Raw genomic sequence first — 26,651 nt, 5'->3', positions numbered from 1 at the left:
CTACATAAACTTTTCAAAATTACTAACCCGTTTGACAGTGTGATTTTCGCCTCAAGTAGGTACGAGTGTTTACCTACAGCTCGAGCGGATTATGGAATGATATTTGTACTGTGTTTGTATGGATGTTTTTAGATACCTAGGTGTTAAGTTAATGCGCACGGATTATACATATGTTTTCTGATACAAAAACTGCAGTTGTCATTGATTTGATGTTATTTGTTAGGTGGCTAATAGACAAAAGTTAGTACCTAAATAAGCCAACTGTAATAGTTAGGTGTACCTACACTATAACTGTAATAACTAACTATAACTGTAATAGTTACCTAGTCATCGAACAGTGCGTGTTGCCAGTGATGACTTATGATTCCGAGACTTGGTTGCTAACTATGGCCTCATAAGAAGGCTCAGAGTCACACAGCGGGCGATCGAACGAGCTACGTTAGGAGTATCACTGCGTGATCAAATCAGAAATGAGGAGATCCGCAGTAGAACCAAAATCACCCACGTAGCTCAACGACTTGCGAAGTTGAAGTGGCAATGGGCGGGGCATATAGTTCAAAGAGCCGATTAACGTTGGGGTCCCAAAGTGCTGGAATGGCGACCCCGCACTAGTAAGCGCACCCCCCCACCAGGTGGACTGACGACATCAAGCGAGTCGCAGGAATTCGCTAGATGCAGGTGGCTCAGTATCGTGATGTTCGGAAGTCCCTAGAAAAGGCCTATGTCCTGCAGTGGACGTCCATCGGCTGATAAGATGATGATGAATAGTTATACTAAAACAACATAAGTCATAACCTGATGCTTTAAACTAGGTAGGTATAAGAAATTAAATTGATTTTTAATTAGAATTACTGCTAATATGTATAAATAATTTTGCTGTATGTATGTATGAAATGCTGTAAGTAAGTATGTGCTCATACAGAAGTATGATGGGCTAGATAGATACGAGTAGGTAGGTATATGGGCAATAAAAAGTCGAGTAATGTTTTATGCACTTATATTTTGATCATCTATATTATTAACATATTAAAAATACAATAATATAACAGATATTTCACTAAGTAGACTATAAAAATCAAGAAACAATACAGTAATAACATAGTCAGGTCATAGGTACGATATCTGCCATTCATTTTTATAGTTAACATCAAACATGGTTTGGAAGTCTATGTTATGATCCCATAGCGTTGGTGTTACAATAAAAGAATATCAGCCGAGCTCCAGACAAAGTAAAGAGTGTTCCAGATGTTAAACATATTTTGGATCTTCCTAATGCTTATCCTGGTCATAAAACCTTTGCACGCCATAAAAGACCTTTAAGAAATAGTTATTGTTTTCTCGATAATAAAGACACAATGAATATTATAATTAGGTAGGTTACATACATAGATTGATTATTTCATTGTAGTGGACAACCCGTGGTTTAACTTGAGTGCTCGTTCCTGTAGGAATATGGGGATGAAATATATAGCCCATGTTATTCGCTGATAATCTAGCTCGCTGAATTTTTATCTTAGTAAGTATATAACAAAAAAAATACGATCGCAACACAAACGGGTACTTACCAACTAAGGTATATCTACTATGGGGTAAGCTCAATAATTTTCCGATTTTTGAGGTAACATTGGATTTTAATACATACTTAAAACTACTAAAGCGCATATAAGAAACGGGATAGTACGTAGCGTAGGTACTAAAAATAATAACAGAAATCATCAGAATCGTTTGATAAAGTCGTAAAAGTATCTGCATTAAAAATAATAAACAAAACAGAAACACCATTAATGCAGGTAGATTCAAGTAAATAATTATGGATTCAACCTTATAAGTAGTTAATTTGCATACTGCTGAACCCTACAAACGTTCGCACGATGATGTCATAGTAAAAAAAGAAATGGATTCCTTATCTCATATTATTTTATTATGTTATATATGTATTATATTTGTAATATGTATTTATGCTAATATTGTACTATTAAATTGTCATTAAATAATGAAATGTTATTATTTTAGCTGTTTTTATTGTTTTTGCTCTTTTGTCCAAAAAAGTCGTAAAGTAGTATTAAATTAACAATAAGTTATATCGAAGGGCAGCGAGAGAAAAGGTGTTAATTAATTTTTGACTTAATTTAGTCAGAATTAATTAACTCACCTGTCGTTTAATTAGTTTGACGTCGCCTCATCAGGTGAACGCCGGTCATAGGGCTCATACCTCATTAGAGCAAACAGTACTGCCTCGCCTAGTAAGTAGTATTATTTAGTGAAGGTTTATGGATATAGATACATTTTAATGTATCAAATTTATAGGTTAACCGCACTGACGCAATAATATTGCCAATATTTCTATACAAATAAAATTTAAGTGTCTGTTTGTAATTTTTACTAAATGCATATGAAAGTATACGTACAATACACGTATTAAAAAAATATATTTAAGTATCGCATTTTTGTTTGTCTGTTTTTTGTTCCGGCTAATCACAGACCTGATCTCTAATCTAATCTAAATTAAATATATCTATTATAATTTGAATATAAAAGGCAGGAAGGGATGATGACAGTTTTTTAAACTGTATATAAATTAGGAGTATGCTAATAGTAAAGCAATTTTATAAAAATAACAGGGTGTCAGCGATCATTAATTTCGGAGCTACAGGGATTATCGCCTCTCGCAAGCATTCACGTAGCAGGCATAGGTCCTGGGTGGCTCTAATGAGCTATGTACTTAAGGTTTATATAACAAATTGTTAAGATTATTATTATTGTAATATTTGCTAGTAAAATACAAAAAAAGACATGATTATTTTCTCCTAGTCCTGTATCTCAAGGCGAACAGCGCTAGCAGATGGAAGGCCAAGTATAGCAGGAAGAGCGCGAGGATGTCTATCCAGAACTGGTTCGCTTCGAAGTCGTACTTCTGTAGCACCTCTTCGCCGGTGCTCACGCAGGGCACTCCGATTTGAGGTACAGTACACGCTGTGGGACAAAATGATATCTTAATTACATTTTTACAGCCTCAATAGCTCAACGGTAAGAGCGGTCGAACTCATCACCGAGGGGTGGTGGTTCGATCCCCGCCCCGTTGGACTATTATCGTACCCACTCTTAGCACAGTCTTTCCCGACTAGCTGGATGGGAATGGGGATATTGGTCATATTTAATACATATGGCAAATATTCTTTAAAAAAAATACATAAAACCCCTTTTTACGGCGTCCGTGGCGCAGTGGTATGCGCGGTGGATTTACAAGTTGACGGTGGTCTAGGTTATGGGAGGTTTCGGCCGTGGCTAGTAACGCTACCGGCAAAGACGTACCGTCAAGCGATTTAGCGTTCTGATACGATGTCCTCTAGAAACCGAAAGGGGTGTGGATTTTCATCCTCCTCCTAACAAGTTAGTCCGCTTCCGTCTTAGATTGCTTCATCAGTTACCATCAGGTGAGATTGTAGTCAAGGGCTAACTAGTAAAGAATAAAATAATAAAAAAAAATCAAGAATTGGGTAGGTACCATAAAACTTTAAAACACGGGGATAAGAAACAAGAAAAATTATATTGCCAAGTGATGTCAAGTTATGTGGCTTTCGATCATGTCGAACTACAAATAATTGAGATTTTCTTTTTTCTAAAAAATTCTAACAGCCCAGAATTGGGAAGGTGGTGGTATAACACCCCTGAGCCAGTGGTTAGCTTATTTGATTTCGGATCTTGTGGGTTGACTCGTTTGACACCTGGGTTAAAGTTTTTTTTTTTTCAAAAAATAAATTATAGCACGCTATACTTGGGAATCGTGGATGTTACCTAGCCTCGGGAATTCTAAAGCCATATATCCCAGTTATTATAATTAACTTTGATCGTTACAGAGTTCTATTATCAACCTAAGCCTGCAAATCCCTTTCGGAGCAGTAGGTATGGTGGATATAAGCTCCAAATCCTCCTACTATAAGGCGTCCCTGAAATGGACCATTTAGATGAACTGATAATGATGAGCCAATAGTGTAATTTGGTAGCATGTCTGATTCACTTATTCAATTATTTTGTGTCAGTTTTTGTTGGGAATTCCCTCGTTCTATTTTAACGCCTGGCGCCTTTTTACCTGCCATTTTCTGGGAATTGGTTACAAAAATTTAACAAAAGAGGTGATAATCGCTTTTGCGTGACAGGTATATTTTTCAAAGTCAACAATAAGTAAAATGTTTAAACGTACAATAATTTTGATGAGGTGTAACCCAAGGGAGTTTTATCATTCCGGAATTTCTGAAACTGCATACGACTGCTCCATTTCACATATAAATAGAATCTTTAGGTTGAAAAGTACTGTCAATTATACTAAACGTTGATGATCAGATACAAAATCAATATAGTCAAGCAAAAATAATGATTAATGACGTTTTTGCTCAGGGTAGTATTAGAAAAAATAAAAATATTTGAAAAAATATTACTTACTGATATTCTCAACTCCATCCCATTGCAATATGCTCATGGCTTCATTTGAATACATCAGCCATGACAAATGCCGAATCCATGATATATATTTGGGTATTGAACTGGAAAAAGAAATTAAAAATAAAGGCTTATCGGTCTTGAAGTAAAGAAAAGAAGTTAAATATATTAAAACTGAATATATTAACAAATATAGGCACCTTAATTTGACAAAGAGTCCAGATGTCATCATGAGCGAGTAGTCGAAAGGCACCAAGTATGCTATCGCTATTGGCATCGATCCAAATGCACAGGAAAAGAATGATCCTGAAAAGAAATAGGTCCTTCATCAGCTTTTAAATAACCTACAATTACAAAAAATATGTAGTATTATGTTAGTATATTAGTTAGTATTAGTAGGACAATGCCGTGTGAACGAACTGCCGATGCCGATGCCGGAAGAATTCCAGTAGAACATAACACGTATATTTTTTATTTATTTGTTATTATTATTATTATTTTTAAATAAAATAACTCACCACAAGCGATTGCCACATTGAGAACTAATATGGAAAGGAAGATGGTAAAACCGAATGCGTAGAAAGTTCCACGAAGTCCAGCTACCCAGTAAACCACTAATGTGAACAAGGTGGGCTCCACTACGAGACCCGGAAACTGGAATAAAATTGTGGTTATGTAAAAAGTAGTTAATGATAATAAAATTTCAGATATAAGTATCTGTGCCAGATCATGTAATGAACACAAACTAAAAACGAATAAAGTGAACTAAACATTGATTTTGCCCGACACTTTTCGAAACATAACATTTGAGCCAGGCCAGTCGATCATAATAACAAATATACTAGAAAATGATAGATTCTATTCAGAATAATTATAATCTTTAATTTTCTAATGGGTTTACAGTACTCCTGGTAATTATTTGGCATTTAAACAGGTATTTTTTATGGTCAAAACATTTGCGCTTGACTAAAATTATGCTTGATGGAAATCAATGATGAGGACTAAGATAGGACGCACCTGCCTTGAAGGTGTTTAGGTTGTTGGTGGCATGAAATGTTAAGCACAAGAATTCGATATCTCACCTGAGCCAACATTCTAGCCACATAGTATACTGGTGTGGAATACAATCCAGCCTTCAGTTCCCGGTGCAGTAACGGAAACTCTTCGGGGAACATATGCAGAACTGAGTACATAGGCGAGAACGTATTCTCTGCTATGATGATGAAGAGAGCGCCTTGCACATCTTGGACACCAGCTTGAGTAAGACGAGCTGTTCCGATGAAGCATAGTCCCGCTGTTAATGCTATAGCCTGAAAAATAATGGTTTAATATTAGAAATTAAGAAAATTGTTAGGCGAAAAGCACTTGATAACGTCTGACGTCTATAGACTGTGAATGTAACAAAGAGAAACAGAAATATTACCACTCCCAAAAAGTAAACAAAACAGTTTGATGATTCAGACTTTATGAATTTTCAAAGGGACATGGATTAAAATATAATCAACAATGTTTGCTGCCAAACAATCTGACAAGCTTACCAATTTTTGTAATATTCGCACGAACTGTACTCGAGGATCTCGTAATATAATGAGTAAATATCTGTAGACAAGCCAAATTATCTTCGTGTGAAGAAACGGTGGCTTGTAATTATGTTTCACTCTTCTTGAGTCCTGAAATCCGGAAACTTCATTATAAAATCATAATCACTTAATTTGCCATAAAGCCATTTATTACCTTAAATACCTAAGACCTATCTCTTCTTTTCCTGGGCCTTATCCGCACTTGGCCACTAAGGTTTGGCCGTTGTACATAGACCTAAGACCTATTTGAGTGTATAGAAATTAAAACGCTGGGAAGTGATGGTTACGTAATCTCTATTCGTTTTTATAGCTACGAGGTCGAAGAGAAGATTCAAAAGTACTCTGAATAATCACATACACCTAACATGAATATTCTCTTTTTATCATCATCATTAACAGTCTGTGGTTCCCACTGTTGGACTTAGGTCTCGTGAAAGAACTTTAAAGCACCATGGTCTTTAGTGTTCTATTATCACCAATTAACATTTTCAATTAAAGCTGAATCGAAAATATCTTTTATGGAATAGGCTTGCTTGACAACAATTACGCCTGATGAAAGGCGCGAAGCTCGCTTGCCTAGAAGATGTCTATTTACTCTTGACTTGAAGGTGTTCAAATTGCAACAATAAAGATGCCAAAAGGGCATTCCAAACTTTTCATGTGTGAATTATAAACGTGGATGCAAATCGTTTCGTACAGCCTAGTGGAGTTGCTTGAATATCCACCTCGTAAGGATGCCACCGTTCTCGGTGTCCTACTGTTCTGTGGTACAAAGGGAAAAGAAGAACAAAATGATGGAGTTCTTGATGTGCGCACTCTCCAAAGTGTCTTCGATAAAAACTGCCTAGAGCAATATTGCAAAGATTTGATTATTGGAGACTCACCTCGTCTTCATTATCCATCAAGTGAAATTCCAAATGGATCTCCATGTCCAGTTCTTTAGCAGCGTCGCTGACGGCGAATCTATCACACACACTCTTGATGGCCTGGCGTGATGCTCCTTCAGAGCCGGGTGTCAGAGCCAACACTTTGATGAAATAGTCCGTAGGATTGTATGTGATGGGGCACTGGTAGCCCAGGCTGTGAAGGTAATTTAACAGATCTGGTAAGTAGGTTACAAATTTTACGATTTTTGCTTAGAACGCTACTTTTTGTTAGCAGTCCAGAGTTATGAGTTATTTGCGCGTTCCTCTCAAATCACATTAAACGTGCTATTCAGGATAGGGGTAGGGGTAGGGTAGGGGAAGGGTAGGAGTAAGGTAGGGTTGTTTAGAGGAAGGGTAGGGGTAGGGAAGAGGTTGGGTCGGGGTAGGGTAGGGTAAGTGTACATAAGTCAAAGCGAAGCTTGACCGGGTCCGCTAGTAATTTTATATGAACGAAAGAAGAGGCCTATCACTAGCAGTAAAATAGATTTATGATTTGGTGTGACATCGTGGTAATACCAACATTTAATTAATACCTAGTGCCAAGGTTATAGAATAAGTAATATTCATTAATTATGTTATAATAATATACAAAAGCCCTTGAACATAGCCACTTGTCAATGTACCTAGACGTCGGGAAGTCTTATTAGGGTCAGGTCGGCGATTATCGTGAGGATCGAACTCAATTGTAAGCGATAGGTATATGCGTAGATCTGTCTAGACTTGGGCGCCATGCACATTATTTGCGACTTCCTCAGCTATTTCAATGTTATTTAAATTTCAATAATGTCCCTTTATATTGCAGACTTATTATTTCCATGGATATTTATTTGTAACCGTGTTGCTGTTGAAGACAGTTTTAATATTATTTGCTTGGGGTTTCAAATATTTTTGACAGTTTAACCATTTGTCCGATAGGTCATTTGATTTGGATTTAGATAAATATTTGATTTCCCAATCATCCCTATCCCCGTCATCATAAGGTTAAAGATCAAAATCATCTTATAACCTTAGCAAAAGTTTCCCAAAATACCTTTCAAAGAAATTCAGCGCTCCTGAAGCGTTGCCAGCAAAGCCAACTCTTCCCTCAGCCAATAACACCAGCTTATCAAACAACGCCATCAACTCTGACGACGGCTGGTGTATCGTGCATATCACCGTTTTGCCCTGCACAGCACTCGCTCTGAGTAGCGTCATCAACTTCTGAGCGGACGAAGAATCCAACCCAGTCGTAGGTTCATCGCAGAACAGAAGACCTGGATCGATTAAAAGCTGTAACAAAATTTAGTTTTGGATACAAATGAATTCTACTTTGATTATTATTTATCTTTGTCATGAATCTTTGATTAGGTCTTCCAAATTTGTCAACTGAAATCGGTCATCATCATCATCATCATCACTGCGTGCCATCCTCGCATAAAAAGTTTGGTGGCCAATGCGTGAAAAGTTTTCCCATCTTCCACTACTCGCTTGAGTTGAGTCCAGTCTACTCTATTATGTCGTCTAACCATCTTCGTCTTTGACGTCGAGGCGCACCGAGTCTCTTAAGAATGTTACCCAAAGCGTACACAGCAAAAATGTAAATGACAATGAAGAAGCAAAAATTCACCTTCAAAGTGCTGATTGACTTGAGCATTCACTTGTAACGAGCATTCATGCGAATGTTACATCACAGAAAAATACGAGAACATTTTAGCGAGCATTCAATCGAACGTTCTGGCGAGCATTCTAGCGAGCAGGTTTGCTTGGAGTTTTTTGCTGACATCTAAATGAAGCCTACCTATATCAGATATAGTATTTTTTGACGAGCATCGAATAGAGCGTTCGCTAGAATTCTCAAAATGTTCATAGCAATATTTGACTCTATGCGTGGCTCAGCTTGTTGTTCAGTTCGATAAATATAAAAACGCCGAATGCTCGATGTTCTGTTACAAGTGAATGCTCAAGTCTATCGTAACTACGAAAACTTCAGCGAAATAGAGCTAAGGATTTTTGTTTGTGACCATAGCCAACCATGTAGTGTGAGAAAAGAAATATAAAAAGACAATGATGAAAATTAACTGACTCGTTGGTTGTCTTGTGTGGCTACGGATCACAAGGTCCTTGTTTGACTCCTTGGTGGGGTTATGAAATATATTTTCATTCTTCCGAAAAAATCTCATTAAAACTGCGTAAATTAGCAGGAATCTGCTGGTTTAAGGTTCACTCACCTCTGATGCAAACGCAAGTCGTTTTCTCTCTCCTCCTGAGAGTGTCTTCTGTCCATCCAAGCCTCCGATCCGTGTGTGTCTGGCTCCATACAGAGAGAGCTGTCTCATCAGCTGGTTCACCTTTCTTCGACGTGCAAGCGGAGACGTACGCCTGTCCATACGGAGTCTGGCCTAGAAGTATTATAATTAGATTTAGGAGTCTATACTTATAATAAATCTGTAGAGAGGTAGAATGGACCTCAAGATGTACATGAAATATATTTCTAAAATAACTATCAGGGGTTGATTAGTGATCGATATTGATGGAAAAAATGCAATCAGTAAAATTTTTGTCTGTCTGTATGTTTGTTATAGAAACAAAAACTACTAGATGGATTTTAATGAAACTTGGTACAATTATTCTTGATACTCCTGGGCAGATTATAGTATACTTTTCTTCATCACGCATCGACCAATAGGAGTAGAGCAATGAAGAAAATTAATGTTGGGAAAACGGGAGAAGTTACTCCATTTTTACAGCGATACTACTGGATAATAATAAGGACTGGATTAAAGAAGTCTAAGTACGGACGAAGTTGCGGACGTCCGCTAGTAATTCATAAAATTAATTAAATAGGCGTTAATACGCCTGACTAATTTTGAACCCATGAGAGGGCCTTAGACACGACCATGTCATAAAAGAAAAAAAAACTTGAAGACTGTCTCTTTTGGGCTTGGCATCGCTTCCAAACCGATCAGTAGATAGCACATACATATAAAGTTATGTGTATTTCGCTTAGTGTTTAGTATCTTGGTGTTTGAAGGTCGGCTGTTTTTCTTCAAAAAGATCTTCTCCACCGCCTTTTAAGTATTCATAACAAGCAGTGGCGGATAAGGATTTAAAAATATGCCGCCAGTAGGCTATTAAATGCTTCTTACTGTCCTCTCAAATTCGACATTATTGTTCGCAAACATTTTTATTAGATTTTGTCAGTCGGTAACATTGCGACTGATATTGTTTGTACATTACAGTAGGACTACAACATTGAAATTTTTAATAAAGTTTTCAAGAGTAGTTTTCTTTATTTCCGTAAGTAATAAAAACTATTTGGGCCAAATTTGCCGCCCTCTGAAATATGCCGCCCTAGGCCTAGCCTACCTAGCCTACTGGTAAATCCGCCACTGATTAACAAGCATAAAAAAAAAACATACATACAGCCGAAAGTAGAGCCTCCTCCTTTTTGGAAGTCGGTTAAAAAGCAATAGTTTCGTTGCCAAGATCTATATAATAAAAATAAATTTAAGATTTAGGTCAAATGACACGCTCTTGTAATCGTGCTAAAGTACGTTAAGCTTTATACAATTTATCAGGTGTTTAATGAAGGCTTCGGTAATTAGGAATAAGCCCGGCTTTAAATTCAGGCCGCTGCCTTTGGGTGCTGTAACTCGAGATGCTCGTGAAACCACGTTTATGTCGACAACACAAAACCTATAAATGTAGTGAAAGCGAAATACGCAATGCGTGTTGTGGTCTACCAAGAACTGATATCTCTATTGTACCTTATTAATAGGCGCCTGAGAATTTTCTTAATTCTCTGCGTGTGTGAAGTCTGCCAATCCGCATTGGGCCCGCGTGGTGGACTACTGGCCTAACCCCTCTCAATCTACGAGGAGACTCGAGCTCATTATGATACCTACTCTGAACTATGGACCTGCAATTCCGTGAATTTTCTTAATTCTCTACGTGTGTGAAGTCTGCCAATCTTAGTCCACCAGCGTGGTGGACTAAGCCCTATTTAGAGAGGAGACTCGTGCTCAACAGTAAGCCAAATATGGGGTTTTATTGATAATGTTGAAGATTATTATGATACATTTAGCAACTTTTGCATAACGATATCTTGATTTCTGAAGTCGATGTTATTGCGTTAAATAAATTTTCCTACCGCGGAAAAAATATCAAAATTTGCAATGAAAAACAACAAATAAAATCCATTTGAATTTAATTAACGGAATTATTGATATTTTTCAATGTTATGTACATAACTTAAAATTAGCGCGTGCCAAATTTAAAAATAACCTTCGCATCTCTTGACCTCTTTCAAACGATGTAAAAACAGACGAGGTTTTGACTAAAAATTCCAAAATTTAAGCTTCTTGTCAAAACTTACGTCATGGTCTAAGATCCTGCATTAGAAATATGTACCCTCATCTGTTATTTAATAGTGATCTATATATATAAAAGAAATTCGGCTTTGTTGTTTTGTTTCTACCTGGCAACGCCAAATGAACATGTTTTTAAGCTAACTTTGCTTAGTACATTTTTTTTCAACGTGACCGTAAAAAAAATAATTAGGCCCGTTTTTTGGAAAAAAACTCACTTTGTAAAAGAAAAAATCAAAGTTTAATTGGCTAAAACAATATTCAAAAATAATTACCAAGCATAATATCAACGCTTAAGTTATTTTTCAGATCATAAACTGCATTGAAGGTACGAAAAAATACAAAAAGCATATAACTTCAAAACCATAAACATATTATATTGCGTTATTGTAGTAGGCCTTGATGTCAGCGATCATCCTGTAAAGCATGTCGTAATATTTACGGGACACCCCGTATTTTTCTTATGCCGGATCTAGTACCTACCTACTATCAACTGTGAATGAAAAATGTCGTTAAATTAAAATTAACATCAAAATCATTAAAAGTTTTTATTTTTATTTTTATAGGCTTTCTGCGTGTAAAGAGTTATAAAATTTAATTTTCGTAATATTTTGAAAATGTTTTTTTTATGAATGATAAATATTCATACATACGTAGGCCTTTTTAAAGTTTTATGGCTATAGCAGAACTTCATTTAATGGTATACAACTTAATGTCCAGTTAATGGTATTTTAATCAGAACTATAAAAAGTATGTTTTTAATGTACCGCAAGTACCTACCTAAGTAATGATTTCCACTTAATTTCAACCGCAATAAAAATTTAATAGGTATCTAATTTATATATAATAACACTTAAAAAAAAAATAGATTGGTATTTTAATAAGAAATTCATGGGAGAAAAAAAAATGGAATATTTAACAGCGTAGCACAGGACTTAACTAACCAACGTACCAGGATCCATACTAAAGTATAGAGATTATGAATAACTAGAACACTTAGTATCGCAATCAGCCCGTACCCACTACCCTTATTACCCCTAATTGGCTTTTACACCACACTGTACCGGAAGCCTATGCGTAGGTCGTTATATATGAATGTTTGTACTCTATTATTGTTCCGCCTTATGTTGTATGACTTACCACGATAGTGAGGTTGCTCCATAACAGTGAGGTTTACCACAAAGAGCTCGCCCTGATGCATGTAGCCCAAAGATAACTAATTATCATTGATGTAGTCACTCTCCCGGTGCATAAACTCTCCTACTGGGACCCCGTGCATTGCTATCTCTCAGTCTATTATTGTTCCGCCTTGAATTGTATGATTCACCATGATAGTGAGGTGTCCCCTAACAGTGAGGTTTTCCACAAAGAGCTTGCCCTGATGCATGTAGCCCAAAGATAACTAACTATCATTGATGTAGCCACTCTCCCGGTGCATAAACTCTCCTACTGGGATCCCGTTCATTGCTATCTCTCAGTCTATTATTGTTCCGCCTTGAATTGTATGACTCTCCATGATAGTGAGGTGTCCCCTAACAGTGAAGATTTCTACAAAAAGCTCATCGTGATGCATGTAGGTCAATGATAACTAATTTTCATTGATGTAGCAACTCTCCCGGTGCATGAACTCTCCTACTAGGACCCCGTTCATTGCTATCTCTCCGACTATTATTGTTCTGGCTTAAATTGTATGGCATACCATGATAGTGAGGTGCTCCTTAACAGTGAGTTTTTCTACATAGAGCTCGTCCTGATGCATGTAGCCCAATGATAACAAATTATCATGATGTAGCAACTATCTCGGTGCATGAACTCTCCTACTGGGACCCCGTGCATTGCTATTTCACCGTCTATTACTGTTCCGCCTTGAACTGTATGACTTACCATGATAGTGAGGTGTTCCATAACAGTGAGGTTTTCCACCAAGAGCTCGTCCTGATGCATGTAGCCCAATGATAACAAATTATCATGATGTAGCAACTATCTCGGTGCATGAACTGTCCTACTGGGACCCCGTGCATTGCTTTTTCACCGTCTATTATTGTTCCGCCTTAAATTGTATGACTTACCATGATAGTGAGGTGTTCCATAACAGTGAGGTTTTCCACATAGAGCTCGTCCTGATGCATGTAGCCCAATGATAACTAATTATTTATCATTGATGTTGCCACTCTCCCGGTGCATGAACTCTTCTACTGGGACCCCGTTCATTGCTATCTCTCCGTCTATTATTGATCCATGATAATTGTATGACTTACCATGATAGTGAGGTGCTCCATAACAGTGAGGTTTTCCACAAAGAGCTCATCCTGATGCATGTAGCCGCTCTCCAGGTGCATGAACTCTCCTACTGGGACGCCGTTCATTGCTATCTCTCCGTCTATTATCGTTCCGCCTGGTCAATACAAAATAATCTTTATGGAACATATAGATGTCACATCAGTAGTGCTAACATGTGTCCAATGACATATATATAGTGCAGAGAAATAGACAAATTTCAACCAATGGCGGCGCAACCGGAAAATTGCGTTGGTACGAAAGAGATGGAACTGCGACAACTTCGTCGCCATTGGACGTCATTTTATATATTTTCTCTTTACAATTATTACAGATAAGAAATAATGATGAAGTAATTTTTAAAAAATCTTTTTTGATTTTTACCAAGGAATTGATCCAATGAACTCATGGAGAAGATATAACCTTTTCTTTTTTAACCGAATAAACAAGTTTATCAAGCCGTTGATATAATTTTATTGATATAATATATTAGTACCACATTTTTCTCTAGGTACCTCCTATCAAAAAGCTCCTAGCTTAGTCAGAAACGGAAATCACCTTGAAACGTATCCACGATTATTTCGCGAGAGTGCGGCCAATTTTGAGGCAGTGTTTGACAATAGATTATTTTATGATTTTAAACTTATTTCGTGGTTGTTCATTACAAATATTATTTAAACGGGTACATACAACGATAAAACGACGAGATTTTTAATGTCGATATTTCGACCCAGTTGAATTGTTGTTTAAAAAATATTTGTAATAGATTATTTTTTCTTAAATATTATTGCCTGCTTAACTTTATAAACCATTTTGATGTACCACGTAGGTGTATATAATGTTTGAAAAATTATATAAGTTGATTAGGTATATCTTAAAGTAATATGTATCTATATGTGTATATGGATTTATTATGTTTGTGTTCTGTGTATAATATATTAGATGAAACCATTGTATTCATAGAAAAACAGTTATAATTTGTTAACGTTATTTCCAAAGCATTTTAAGTAAAGACGAGAGAAAAAAATAATTTGATAATGACTTTTTGGTTTTTATGATTGAATGATTTTTTAGGGTAGATACGTCTTTTTAAACGTATGCGAAAAAGTCGGAAAACAGACAAAATTGTTTTTTTTTCCTTACAAATATGACACTTTAATGAATTTCTTTTTTTTTTAAATAATATTTGTCATATCTTTTATAATATGACCAATATTCCAATTCCCCTCCAGCTAGTCGGGAAAGACTGTGCTAGGAGTGGGTATGACAATAGACTAACGGGGAGGGATCAAACCACCACCCCTCGGTGATGAATACAACTCTTACCGTTGAGCTATTGCGGCTTGTTAATAGTTAAGTTAACACCATATCTTTACTCTGCTTTTACCTAATTCCTACCAAGGGGCAATAAAAATAATAAGGGCATAGTGTAGGTACACTTTACGGCTTTAAAAATTGATCATAATTGAAAAGACTTCACTAATATTTTAACAAACACTCACTAAATAAAAACTACGCCCTCTTGAATTAACACGTGTTACTTTAAATGCACGTTAGCAAATTTATGATAAGCACCTACCGCATTTAAATCCTTGAATAGTTTTCATTAAATGCTACTAATCCACTATGCAAATTAAAAAAAAACAAAGACATTAAACTGAATATTTTGTACAATAAAACATAATTATACTTGAAAGTTTTATTTTATTACATGTAAACTTAAGCGGCCGGATACAAGTCTCACGTAATTTTTTTAACTTTATTTATAGGCACAGAGTAATCAGAGAGCAATGTACAAGCAATGTACCTACTGAAGCCGGCGAAACCCATTAAAAAAACAAACATCTTGCGTCTTTTTGACAACCGCACATACAAACTTTATTCTTATTTTGTATTTTAAAATTTATAATATAATAATTAATATGTAATATAATAATTAAAACCAATAAAAAATACTCCAATTTAATTCTTTAGTTTTTGTGAACAGTTTTTGAAATATTTAAAATCATAAGACGCCATTTTTCTTGATTAATATTGAAAATGATTGATGCGATGGTTCGTGTCGTACTGACTCGAGAATGTATTACTTTCGAATTTCGTATTTGGTGCGGCTACGACACCGTCGTGTTCCGTACGCTCCATCTGTTTCTTATTGACTAGCTGACGCCACGCGGTTTCACCCGCATGGTTCCCGTTCCCGTGGGAATACGGGAATAATATATAGCCTATAGCCTTTCTCGATAAATGGGCTATCTAACACTGAAAGATTTTTTCAAATCGGACCAGTAGTTCCTGATTTTAGCGCGTTCAATCAAACAAACAGCTTTATAATATTAGTATAGATTAATTGAGTAATCTGTGCATATAGGTATGAATAACAATTTTGTTAAAATATTATAGTCCCTATAATCGTAAGTGATAAAGCTGAAAAACGAGTAAAACAAATACATTATACATAAACCGTAAATGCATTTAAACCTTAACTTTTCACTTTATTTTTATATTCTTTATGGTGCAATGCGAATTCAGTGATACTGTTAATCTTATGGCTTCCCTACACCATCAGCCATGATCGACGACCATATAATATACCTATCAAATATACCAAAAAAAATTAAATCTGTCAACCCGTTTCGGAGATTTGCGACCACAAACACCTTGGCCATATTTTTTTGATAATTTTCTAATCTCGCAACATGTTACAAAGAACTAATGAGTTGAGTATCGAAGAGACCATCTTCGATAAGTGGCAACGGTCACAAAGTTTCGTAGTTTGGATACACATTGCAGTGGCGTGCACTTCATACATGCATTAAAGTACTGCATACCCTAAGAATTGTCTTTTTAGTGCTTATTAAATACAGATTTTCCAGTTTGCATAGTTTTAGTACTAGTGCATACCCTGATCGACAACCTTATGCTCGCCACTGCATCTATCATGGTAGATCATGGTGGAAAGAAACTCACTTGGACTCCGGTGTGCTAAGGCGCTCATCAGAGTTGTTTTCCCGGCACCACTGCAAAAAAAGAAACCTTGAATTATCTAAATCTATAATCTATTCGTATATCTATTTATAAATATCGAAAACCGGTACAAAGACGAAATTTAGTCCTCTAGTTCATCATCATTATCATAATCATCCCATATTCAGCTCACTGCTGAGCACGAGTCTCCTCTCATAATGAGAGGGGTTAGGCCAATAGTCCACCACGCTGACCCAATGCGGATTGGCTATTAAAGTATATATCTACCTTTATTTTTGAATAGAGAACGCTGATAAGTAAGTATTTATACATTTGTTGGAGAATATTCAACACTAGCAGACGCCTTGCGGTCTCACCCGCGTGGTTGACGGTCTTGTTGAATACAGGGATGAAAAATAGCCTATAGCACTCGGGGATAGTGTAGCTTCCCAACAGTGAAAGAATTTTTTAAATCGGTTTAGTAGTTTCAGAGCCTATTCAAAACATACAAACAAATAGTGTAATCTTTCCTCTTTATAATATTAGTATAGAAGAAATTAGACACCGACATTTATCCTTGTTGCAAACCCCAAGCGCCGTGGTTAAAGCGCAGAACTTCTATTTTAAGAAGTTTTGGGTTCAATCATTTTGTCGTACCAATCTATACTAATATTATAAAGCTGAAGAGTTTGTTTATTTGAACGCGCTAATCTCAGAAACTACTGGTCCGATTTAAAAAAAAATTACAGTGTTAAATAGCCCATTTATCGAGGAAGGCTTTAGGCTATATATTATCCACGTATTTCTAGGGGAACAGGGACCACGCGGGTGAAACCACGCGGCGTCAGCTAGTTGGTTAGTAGTAGCAAATAAATGTGATCCAGACCTTAAATTATGGAATGTACCTACTCGATTACTCTATCAATGAAGTTCGTTAATGAGTCGTTTCACAAACGAACTTGTTTAATTAAACTACTATCAACTGAATATAACAACGCAATCCATAGAAATTGTAATAGGCATATGATGACCTTAACCTTTTCAACGGAAAAAATCCAGGTTGCAGTCAATTTGAGATTCTATATTTTTTTAATTGGCTGTCTGGTTACCATGGCATTTAGCGTTCAGTGTGAGTTTTCAATGTTTTCATTTATTTTGTAACTACCGCGTTAACGTAAACGCGAATTTAAACGGAATTGAAACAGTTGTAGACGTGCCACTAGATGGCGCTGTTTCAATGCCTTAGAAATTCGCGTTTACGTTAACGCGATCGTCAAAGTATCGAACTGCCACTAGGCCCTCCGGTATTATACCACGTATAGAAACCGTCACAGGTAGGTATACCTCTTTCAAGTTAGCCCGCTTCTACGTAGACTGCATCGTCACTTACTCGTAACTTATGGCATATGGTAAGATCGCAGTCAAGGGCTAACTTGTCATTGAATCCTACTATCCTACTAATATTATAAACGCGAAAGTTTGTATGGATGTTTGTTACTCTATAACGCCGCAACTACTTAATCGATTTAGCTGAAACTTAAAATAAAGATAGATAATATACTGGATTAATACATAAGCTACTTTTCATCCAGGAAAAATCCATGGTTCCCGCGGGATTTGTTAAAAGTGACATTCAGACGAAGTCGCGGGCGTTCGCTAGTAAAAAATACAGTTTACTACCATACTAAAATTGAGTTTTCCGGAATTCAATTTGACCCATGATACAGGTATCAAATAAAAGGGTTTACTGAAAAAATTTCAAAAAATTGTCTGCAGATCATTCATTCATAGGGTTGTCTACAGAGGTCCTGGGTCTAAAACCCGGTTTACTAAAAAAAGTTTTTTTTTTAATCTCACAGTCGGTCGGTCTCACACGGTGTTGGGAAGTCTATTTAATTTATGAGCATGATAAGGCATTATTATCTTACCTGGGTCCCATCAAAGCAACCAATGAGCCGGGCTTGGCAATTCCGCTAACTGTGAACAAACAACAGAAAAACTTTCATTACTTTACTAATCTGAAAGTAATCCTACTACTATTATTATAAACTATACGTATATACATATACTATATATTATTATTATATTATCTTTATATTCATCATTATTATTATCAACCCATATTCGGCTCACTGTTGAGCTCGAGTCACCTCTCAGAATGCGGATTGGCAGCCTTCACACACACCAAGGATTAGGAAAATTCTCTGGTATGTTGTCGTGGTTTCCTCACGATGTTTTTCCTTCACCGTTTGAGACACATGATAAATAATTTCTTAAAATGCTCAAAACTGAAAAGTTAGAGGTACATTGTCTCGGATCGTATTCGAACCCACACCCTCCGGAATCGGAGGCAGAGGTCATATGCACTGGCAGACAATATTAGTGTTGGAAAAACCAGAAGTTGGATTAAAGGCCGTTGCATTGAAGTACATAATAATTATAAGTTGCACAGTAAAAAAATGTTACAAATACCGCCGGATGTCGTAAACAAACATTCTAATATGCACCCATTTTACTAAATACCAAGGCCTGCAATTGCATTTCCGGTTTTAAATGTATTTTTTTAAATGCAGAAAACAATATTGATCTCACATATTTGTTTTAGGAATAGAATTAATCTCAGTAATCAAGAAAACGAGTAATGTAGTTTTTGATTTTATTCTTAACTAGCTGACGCCAAACGGTTTTACCAGCGTGGTTCCCGTTCCCGTAGGATTATGGGGATAATATATAGCCTATAACCTTCCTCGTTAAATGGGCTATCTGACACTGAAAGAATTTTTCGAATCGGACCACATAGCATAGCACATCCAAACAAACAAACAAACAAACTCTTCAGCTTTATAATATTAGAAGTGATAGTTTTATCTAAGGACATTAACCGGATTGCAGGGAGCCGCTGGATGCGGGCAACATGAGACCGTTATGTTTGGAAGTCCATGCATGAGACCTATGTCCAGCAGTGGACGTCCATCAGCTGATGATGATGATGAGTGATAGTTTCCCCTTTGATTTCATTACTAGCCGACGTTCCGCGGTTTCACTCGCGTAGTTCCCGTTTCAGTGAGAATACGGAGACACCTATGACTCTCACAAATAACGTGGCTTATTAGTGGTAAAATAATTTTTAAAATCGGTTTAGTACATTGCCCCCTACAATACCGCAAACTTTACTTCTTTAAAATATTACTCGTAGTATAGATTATGCCAATTTTGTGAATTAACATACGTATTTACATGTACTCATATAGTAATTATAGATTTCTACCTACCTAATACCGCAAACTTTACTTCTTTAAAATATTACTCGTAGTATAGATTATGCCAATTTTGTGAATTAACATACGTATTTACATGTACTCATATAGTAATTATAGATTTCTACCTACCTAATACCGCAAACTTTACTTCTTTAAAATATTACTCGTAGTATAGATTATGCCAATTTTGTGAATTAACATACGTATTTACATGTACTCATATAGTAATTATAGATTTCTCAGAAGACTGTTTCCATGGCTCATACTTGACACAATCTATTAAAGATTTAATAGAAATTATTCAATCCATTAACACTTGAAGACATAATTATTTTAGTATTATATTTAAATATCAGGTTATATTCAAGGCGATAGTAAGATCTTTTATATTTTTATTTTCTTTCTAAAAAAATACCAGTCATGCCTAAGAATTTGTCCACTTGGACTTTTTACGACATGGGAAATTAAAAGATTTCTACAATTTCGTTCGCATAAATCTAAAAGCCTAATCTAAGCCGTGATAGCCCAGTGGATATGACCTCTGCCTCCGATTCCGGAGGGTGTGGGTTCGAATCCGGTCCGGGGCATGCACCTCCAACTTTTCAGTTGTGTGCATTTTAAGAAATTAAATATCACGTGTCGGTGGTGAAGGAAAACATCGTGAGGAAACCTGCATACCAGAGAATTATCTTAATTCTCTGCGTGTGTGAAGTCTGCCAATCCGCATTGGGCCAGCGTGGTGGACTATTGGTCTAACCCCTCTCATTCTGAGAGGAGACTCGAGCTCAGCAGTGAGCCGAATATGGGTTGATATTGGTGGTTGGTGGTTGGTGGAATCTAAAAAGCTTACACACCGATTTCCCCCTTTTAAAGTAAGGCTTTATTGAATTATTCTTAGCAAGCTAACATTTGATACCCATATTGTAGGTAGTGCATTGAAAATAACTAATCCGCCATGTTGGATTTAGAGTACCTACCGTTTTTGTTTTAGTTACCGTTTCACAAAATTAGCCATGCAATGCACCCAAATAGAACTTGTAGACAAAATTACAACTCAATATCTGCTTTAAAATTCACGAGATGAGATGCAAGGTTTCAACCAAACAAACATACATACATTGCAAATTAAATAAAAGCTTGAAATACTAATAAATTTTCCAGGTTTTTTTACAAATAATATGAGCAGGATTTGAGAAATTCTAAATAAATTAAATTAATATTCATCCGTAAATAACACTTAGCATCGATTAAATTGAACAGGTCTAGGCTAGATCTCCACAAATAAAGCCTGGTTTTAAAATAAATACCTAATAATAATGTATTGCATGATAATTTTAAAACTAACATCTTCATTGATCATGATATACAATAATTGCTCGTTTAAAGGTATTAATTGACTTAAGATAACTTAATATATTTACGCAAGAGGCGTAACATTTAGGTTTTTGTTAAAAAAAAATTGAGCTTTAAAAAATTTAAATAGGTAGCAGCTCAGCATTAAATGGTGATGGGGTACATACCATTGTTGACCAGCCTCTTCAGCTTGCCGTCCTTGAGTTTGACGTGCACGGTGAGGTCCCTCCACACCAGGGTGCAGGGCCTCGGCGCTGAGGAGGCCCCCAGGAGTTCCTCCACCTCGTCGAACAGAGGCTCATCGTACTTGGAGGCAACCACGCCGCTGTTCACGTACACTATGTCTGCTGGTACCAGTTCCTGTTGAATGATATTACTATAGCATACGTGTCAGCGATCTGCACAAGTATTTAGAGTAGGGTAAGCAATAAGATAATAAGAGAGACGAGATAGCCCAGTGGATATGACTTCTGCTTTAGATTTTGAGACCGTAGGTCCAGGGCACGTACCTCCAACTTTTCAGCTATGTGCATTTTAAGAAATTAAATATATCATGTGTCTCAAACGGTGAAGGAAAAACATCGTGAGGAAAGCGTCATACCTGGGAATTTTGTTAATTCTCTAAATTCAATTGTTAAAGATATTTGTCCCCATGGAAGAACATATCCTATAAAAGCTGTAGCTATTAATAAAAATGAAATAATTACTCCAATTATTCATGTATAAAAAAGATTAAATGGTGCCGTGGTAATTATAGTCGAAAACTTAAAATTAAAGTTACGAGGGTTCCAAAGCGCTTTGGGTCCGAGATGAGCCCACAACAAACTTAGCCAAGGTAATTTTTTTTTAACATCATTTTACAAACTTATCTAAAATCTAAGTACGAACACAGTTGTATAGTGCAGTACAACACCAAGCTTTTTTAATCATTTATCATTAACGCTATAATAAGACTTTCCTAGAAGCTTGCGTTTAATAAAAACTTTGAACTTTTTGAGATACATTCCAGTGGCTTCATGTGGTAGTTTATTATAAAAACGTATGCAATTGCCCTTAAATGATTTGCTTTTTTTTGTAACCTTTGGTGTGCAACGAAAAACTATAAGGGTTCCATGTTAACTACGGAACCCTAATAATCCATAGAGATTTTAATCAACCGTTATTGCAAAGTTAAGTAGGTTTTGCGAGTTTAAAGCACAAAAACATTTATTAGACACTTTATTGCAATTTTGCATATTTTCGAATGCATGTATGTGGATGAAATAAATTAACTATCTATATGATTTGCTTATAAAAGGTCATCATTTTATAAACATGCAGTTTAAATTCAAAATTAAAAAATCCAAAAATATAAATTAATAGTTATTATAACAACTGGTTTCTGAATAACCTAATAGCTTCAAGTGTATGATTAGGAATTTTTAATTTGTCGCGATAAATTATTTTTAAAATAAAACGCTTCCTTATGCGTTTTTAGATTCTAGACTCAGCTTGCCGTCCTAAAATTTGCCGTCGTTAAATTCTAAAATAGATTCTAGACATTTTATATTCAAGTTCTAAAAAGCATTTAAGTGCTTTGGGAATCCGTAGCTACCCATTGTTCTAATTTTAATGCATAAAGCCATAGATTAAGGATAGGTCTCTCTCCGCGGAGCGAGACTCGTTAATAATCCTAGACATAGGTACCTACTCGTACTTGTAAGCATAATAAACTTACGTTGATACGCATCAATTATATTTATTTAATAAGGGACGCCCGCTTCGTGATCGTGCTAAATTCAATTTTAAACAAAACTCGCAGGAGTCGCGGATTTTCTGGGATATGAAGTATTATGTTGCTGAATAACCTCTTCTATATATTTAAGTGAATATCCCTGGTTCAGCCCTGCTAAAGATTAGCCCGGATAAACAGATAGACAGACAGACAGACAGGACACGAACATTCTTCTAAAAAAGCTCGTTTGATTTTGGAACCGTGTAAATGTCTATAGATGCTCAAAGTCACTCTGTGGGCGATGGAGCGATGTTTGGAGTTACTCTGCGAGAAACAAAGAACCACAGTCACTGACACTTTTGTCTGTAATCCGTAAAGATGTGGACGTTATTGAAAAAAGGGTAACGTGCCTGGGATCTGACGTAGATCAGGTAAATATTGGCCTCACCGAACTTCAGAAGAAGCTCGGCTTGAAATCACAGGAGTGGCTTCGAACGGAATAGTCGTCGCAGTCGCATGGCCCGAGTGTGAAAGTGCCTCGATACGGAGGTACCACGTCCTGGACCGCATACCGGCATCAGTTCCAGACAGTAGCTGCTGCCAACGGATGGACAGATGAACAGTGCCTGACTACAGTCGCTTTAAGAGGGCACATAACTGAAGAAACAAAGTCACTGACATAGCTCAGCGAGTTGCGAAGCTGAATTGGCAATGGGCAGTGCACATAGTGCGAAGAGTCGATGGATAAGTCACAAGGCGACCCCGCATCGGATAACGTAGTGTTGGTCGACCCCACACTAGTTGGACTGAGGACGCTTGACGCTGGCTGGCGGCTCGAGACTGTTTTATTTGAAAGTCCATGCTAGAGGTCTATGTCCAGCAGTGGACGTCCATCGGCTGTTAAATAAAATGATGATGAAATAACTATAAGTACCTACTTGAAAAAACGCAATTATTTTTAATTTACAGACAGACACTTCAAGTTTATTTATATGTATTGATTATTTGCTTAACTTTCAGCGTAATTTGTATCTTTTCACTCAAGTTATTGCACAAATTGCAAATGAAAACTACCGCCTACAAATAGAGCAAAACTTCACACGGCATACAAATAACGCGGTCTACAAAGTACTGTCATGTTAAGCCTCGTGCCTGTAATAGACTAGTATAACTTTAGTTGCTAGATACTTTTTAAAAAGACTTAAAAAAATTAAAATTACGAAAATAAAAGTGGTTTTTCCAAACAAACCAAGCAAATAGTACTTGTAGAACTTACTGTGCTACAGTATAAAAGTGAGTAAATACTCGTATTATGACCTAACAAATGAACTAACTAAAAATGGCTAGTCTGTACACAGTGGCGTGCATAAGGATTTTAACTAGAGTATGCACTATATGTAAAAATTGCTGAATTTCATGTCCACCTATGTATTCTGTAGTCCAACATAGTTTTGTATTGAGTCCTCAGAGTAGGCATTGCTTTTTTGCATCTATGAAGTGTACGCCACTGTCAGTACATTGTAGTAGTAGGTGCGAGAGGATTACCAGCAAAATCTCCCTTTTAACTTACATATAGACCTTGGCCTCTCTAGAACTGCTGCAAGTTCTATGTTATAACGAAAGTAAATCCAAAATTGCTCTAGTAGGAAGTAGGATGATTTGCATAGCTATTAGATAGCAAAAGTTTATTATTGTATTATTTCTCAATAAATACACTTCAGATCTCTTTTTTTAATTCATTGACAAGTTAATCTTTAACTGCGACCTCACCTGATGATACGTGACAATGTAGTCTAAGATGGAAGCGGCCTAACTTGGAAGACAGTTTCTGCACTGCACCATTCCGGAACGCTAAATCACTCGGCGGTACGCCTCTGCCGGTCGAGTGGTAACTAGCCACGACCGAAGCCTACCATCCGACCAGATCTCAGCCAATTTAGAAAATTTAAAATCGTATAGTGACCCGTTTTTTTTTTATTCCTTACAAGATAGCCCTTGACTACAATCTCACCTGATGGTAAGTGATGATGTAATCTAAGATGGGAGCGGGCTAACTTGTTAGGAGGAGGATGAAAATCCGCAAACCTTTCGGTTTCTACACGACATCGTACCGGAACGCTAAATCGCTTGGCGGTACGTCTTTGCCGATAGGGTGGTAACTAGCCACGGCCAAAGCCTCCCACCGCTTGCTTGAACCGGGCCGGTTAAGAAAACCTCAATAGGCTCAGCCGGGAATCGAACCCAGGTCCTCCGTCTTGTAAATCCACCGCGCCTACCACTGCGCCACGAAGGTCGTCAAAAAATGAAGCCCTAGTTACAGTTTGCGACCTTGTTCCGGAGCAATAAACATACAACACGGCTTCACCTTCAGGCACTTATCTACTTATTTACCTATTAATCGCAAGTTATCGATATCTTACACCGATCTAGTTACAAAAAGCCGCAAACTAGGTTCTATGCATTCTGAGCCAGCCTTCGCGTACATATTAGATTACACAATACCGTTTATAGGTTACCGAGAGAACTATAAGGTACCATAAACCTAGTTATTCAGGCAAAGGGCAAAAATTATAGTCTAAAAATAATTTCCTGTTTTCAAAATTTAAAATTTTCCTATTAATTAAATATTAATTGAGATGCCTAATTCAAAAATTATAACTTAACTAGTAATGAAAAAAATATTTCGTTAGGTTAGGTTAGGGAAAATTTCTAACTTATACTACATAATTAGTTTACTTGTAGCAACAGGCAACGATTATTATTCGTTTTACAGGCAATCGTGGTCGTCTGTATTAAACTTTCAAATGTTTTAATGGATACTTGGTCTTATTAGGTAGGTTTTGTGGTGTTGTTTTTTTGGTGGTTAGGTGGTGGAGAGTTTTAAAAAATAATATGATTTTTAAAGACTTAAGCCATGAGAACAAAATATCTCAAAAATTGCCAAAATCAAAAAAAAACACTCGCAACAAATTTTCATGTTACTAAATTTAAAATTAATCATAAAAACCCAGAATCAATAATAGAAACATAAAAATATATTGTCTGAAATAGCTTATTAATTTGAATTTTAAATTTACTTCGTAACACCATCTTTTTGTAGTCTTAAAAATAGTAAAGGTAATAAATTAATAATAGCATATGGTTTATCCATTCATTGACTATAATCAACCTATTTAACATTAATTTGTCAATATATCAATTAATTATAATTACTAATTAGAATACTTACATGCGCATCATCCATTCCATCGGCATTCGAACTGTTTTTGCTCGAACTCTTCGATGCTAGCGAAGGGCTATCATACTGTGATGAACGCATTTTAATTCGCACGGAGTATTAAAAAAAAAATCAATTTCGTTCGATTTTCAAATTGATTTTGGAACGTAACATTTTACCGCGAGCGCGGCGACGTTTGACGGCGATTCCGAGCCGGCGACGCGACGACGTACAATTGCCGGCCTGCAATGGTCTGATAAGGATGGCCACTGCCTTTAGAAAGAGAGGTGAGAAGGTTCACTTTACATGCGGCCCTCCGACAAAGGCTATGTTCACATTAGGCTTATGGCTTTATAGTTTCCGCCTCACTGTGACCCATTACTTATGGGTATTCACGTATCTATAGTTTTATTTGCTACAGACAGGGGCTGGTTTAAAAAAAGAAACACGAAATACATTACCCTCCTTCTGATGCAGTCGGGTAAAAATCAAAAAGAAATAATCAAATTGTTTTGAATTACCACTGCGAAATTGCAGATGGTAAAAAGTCCATCCATATTAAATAAAAAAAATTCAC

General features: G+C 36.5%; 1 protein-coding gene across 2 annotated transcripts; it reads right to left on the bottom strand.

Annotated features, from left to right (window-relative positions):
- Nucleotides 1-980: 980 nt before the first annotated feature.
- LOC112054633 (protein scarlet-like) lies at nucleotides 981-26,340 on the bottom strand. 2 transcript variants are annotated; one of them, XM_052881542.1, is made up of 15 exons: nucleotides 26,087-26,340; nucleotides 21,311-21,503; nucleotides 18,459-18,507; nucleotides 16,534-16,583; nucleotides 13,548-13,684; nucleotides 9,151-9,321; nucleotides 7,974-8,212; nucleotides 6,902-7,097; nucleotides 5,976-6,107; nucleotides 5,520-5,747; nucleotides 4,956-5,091; nucleotides 4,638-4,743; nucleotides 4,441-4,541; nucleotides 2,765-2,973; nucleotides 981-1,938 (listed from the first exon to the last, which is right to left on the bottom strand). In XM_052881542.1, exons 1-14 carry the CDS (start codon nucleotides 26,174-26,176, stop codon nucleotides 2,798-2,800), a joined length of 2,004 nt encoding a protein of 667 aa, XP_052737502.1. In that variant the 5' UTR covers nucleotides 26,177-26,340; the 3' UTR covers nucleotides 981-1,938; nucleotides 2,765-2,797. The 2 variants fall into 2 exon arrangements, with proteins under 2 accessions (XP_052737502.1, XP_052737501.1); XM_052881541.1 differs by having other exon boundaries at nucleotides 981-2,973.
- Between the last annotated feature and the right edge of the window lie 311 nt (nucleotides 26,341-26,651).

This window comes from Bicyclus anynana, chromosome 5, assembly GCF_947172395.1.
Source record: "Bicyclus anynana chromosome 5, ilBicAnyn1.1, whole genome shotgun sequence".
Lineage (NCBI taxonomy): Eukaryota > Metazoa > Arthropoda > Insecta > Lepidoptera > Nymphalidae > Bicyclus > Bicyclus anynana.
The sequence above is the reverse complement of the archived record's forward strand: the minus strand, read 5'-3'. Positions and strand labels throughout refer to the sequence as shown.

Bases quoted from the DNA above. Each gene is read 5' to 3' on its own strand.
- LOC112054633 (XM_052881541.1), bottom strand. From the start codon at position 26,176: ATGCGTTCATCACAGTATGATAGCCCTTCGCTAGCATCGAAGAGTTCG. The intron at 21,504-26,086 runs GTAAGTATTCTA...ATCATTCAACAG, and splicing joins ATGGAATGGATGATGCGCAT to GAACTGGTACCAGCAGACAT. The intron at 4,744-4,955 runs GTGAGTTATTTT...ATTTCTTTTCAG, and splicing joins CAATGTGGCAATCGCTTGTG to GATCATTCTTTTCCTGTGCA.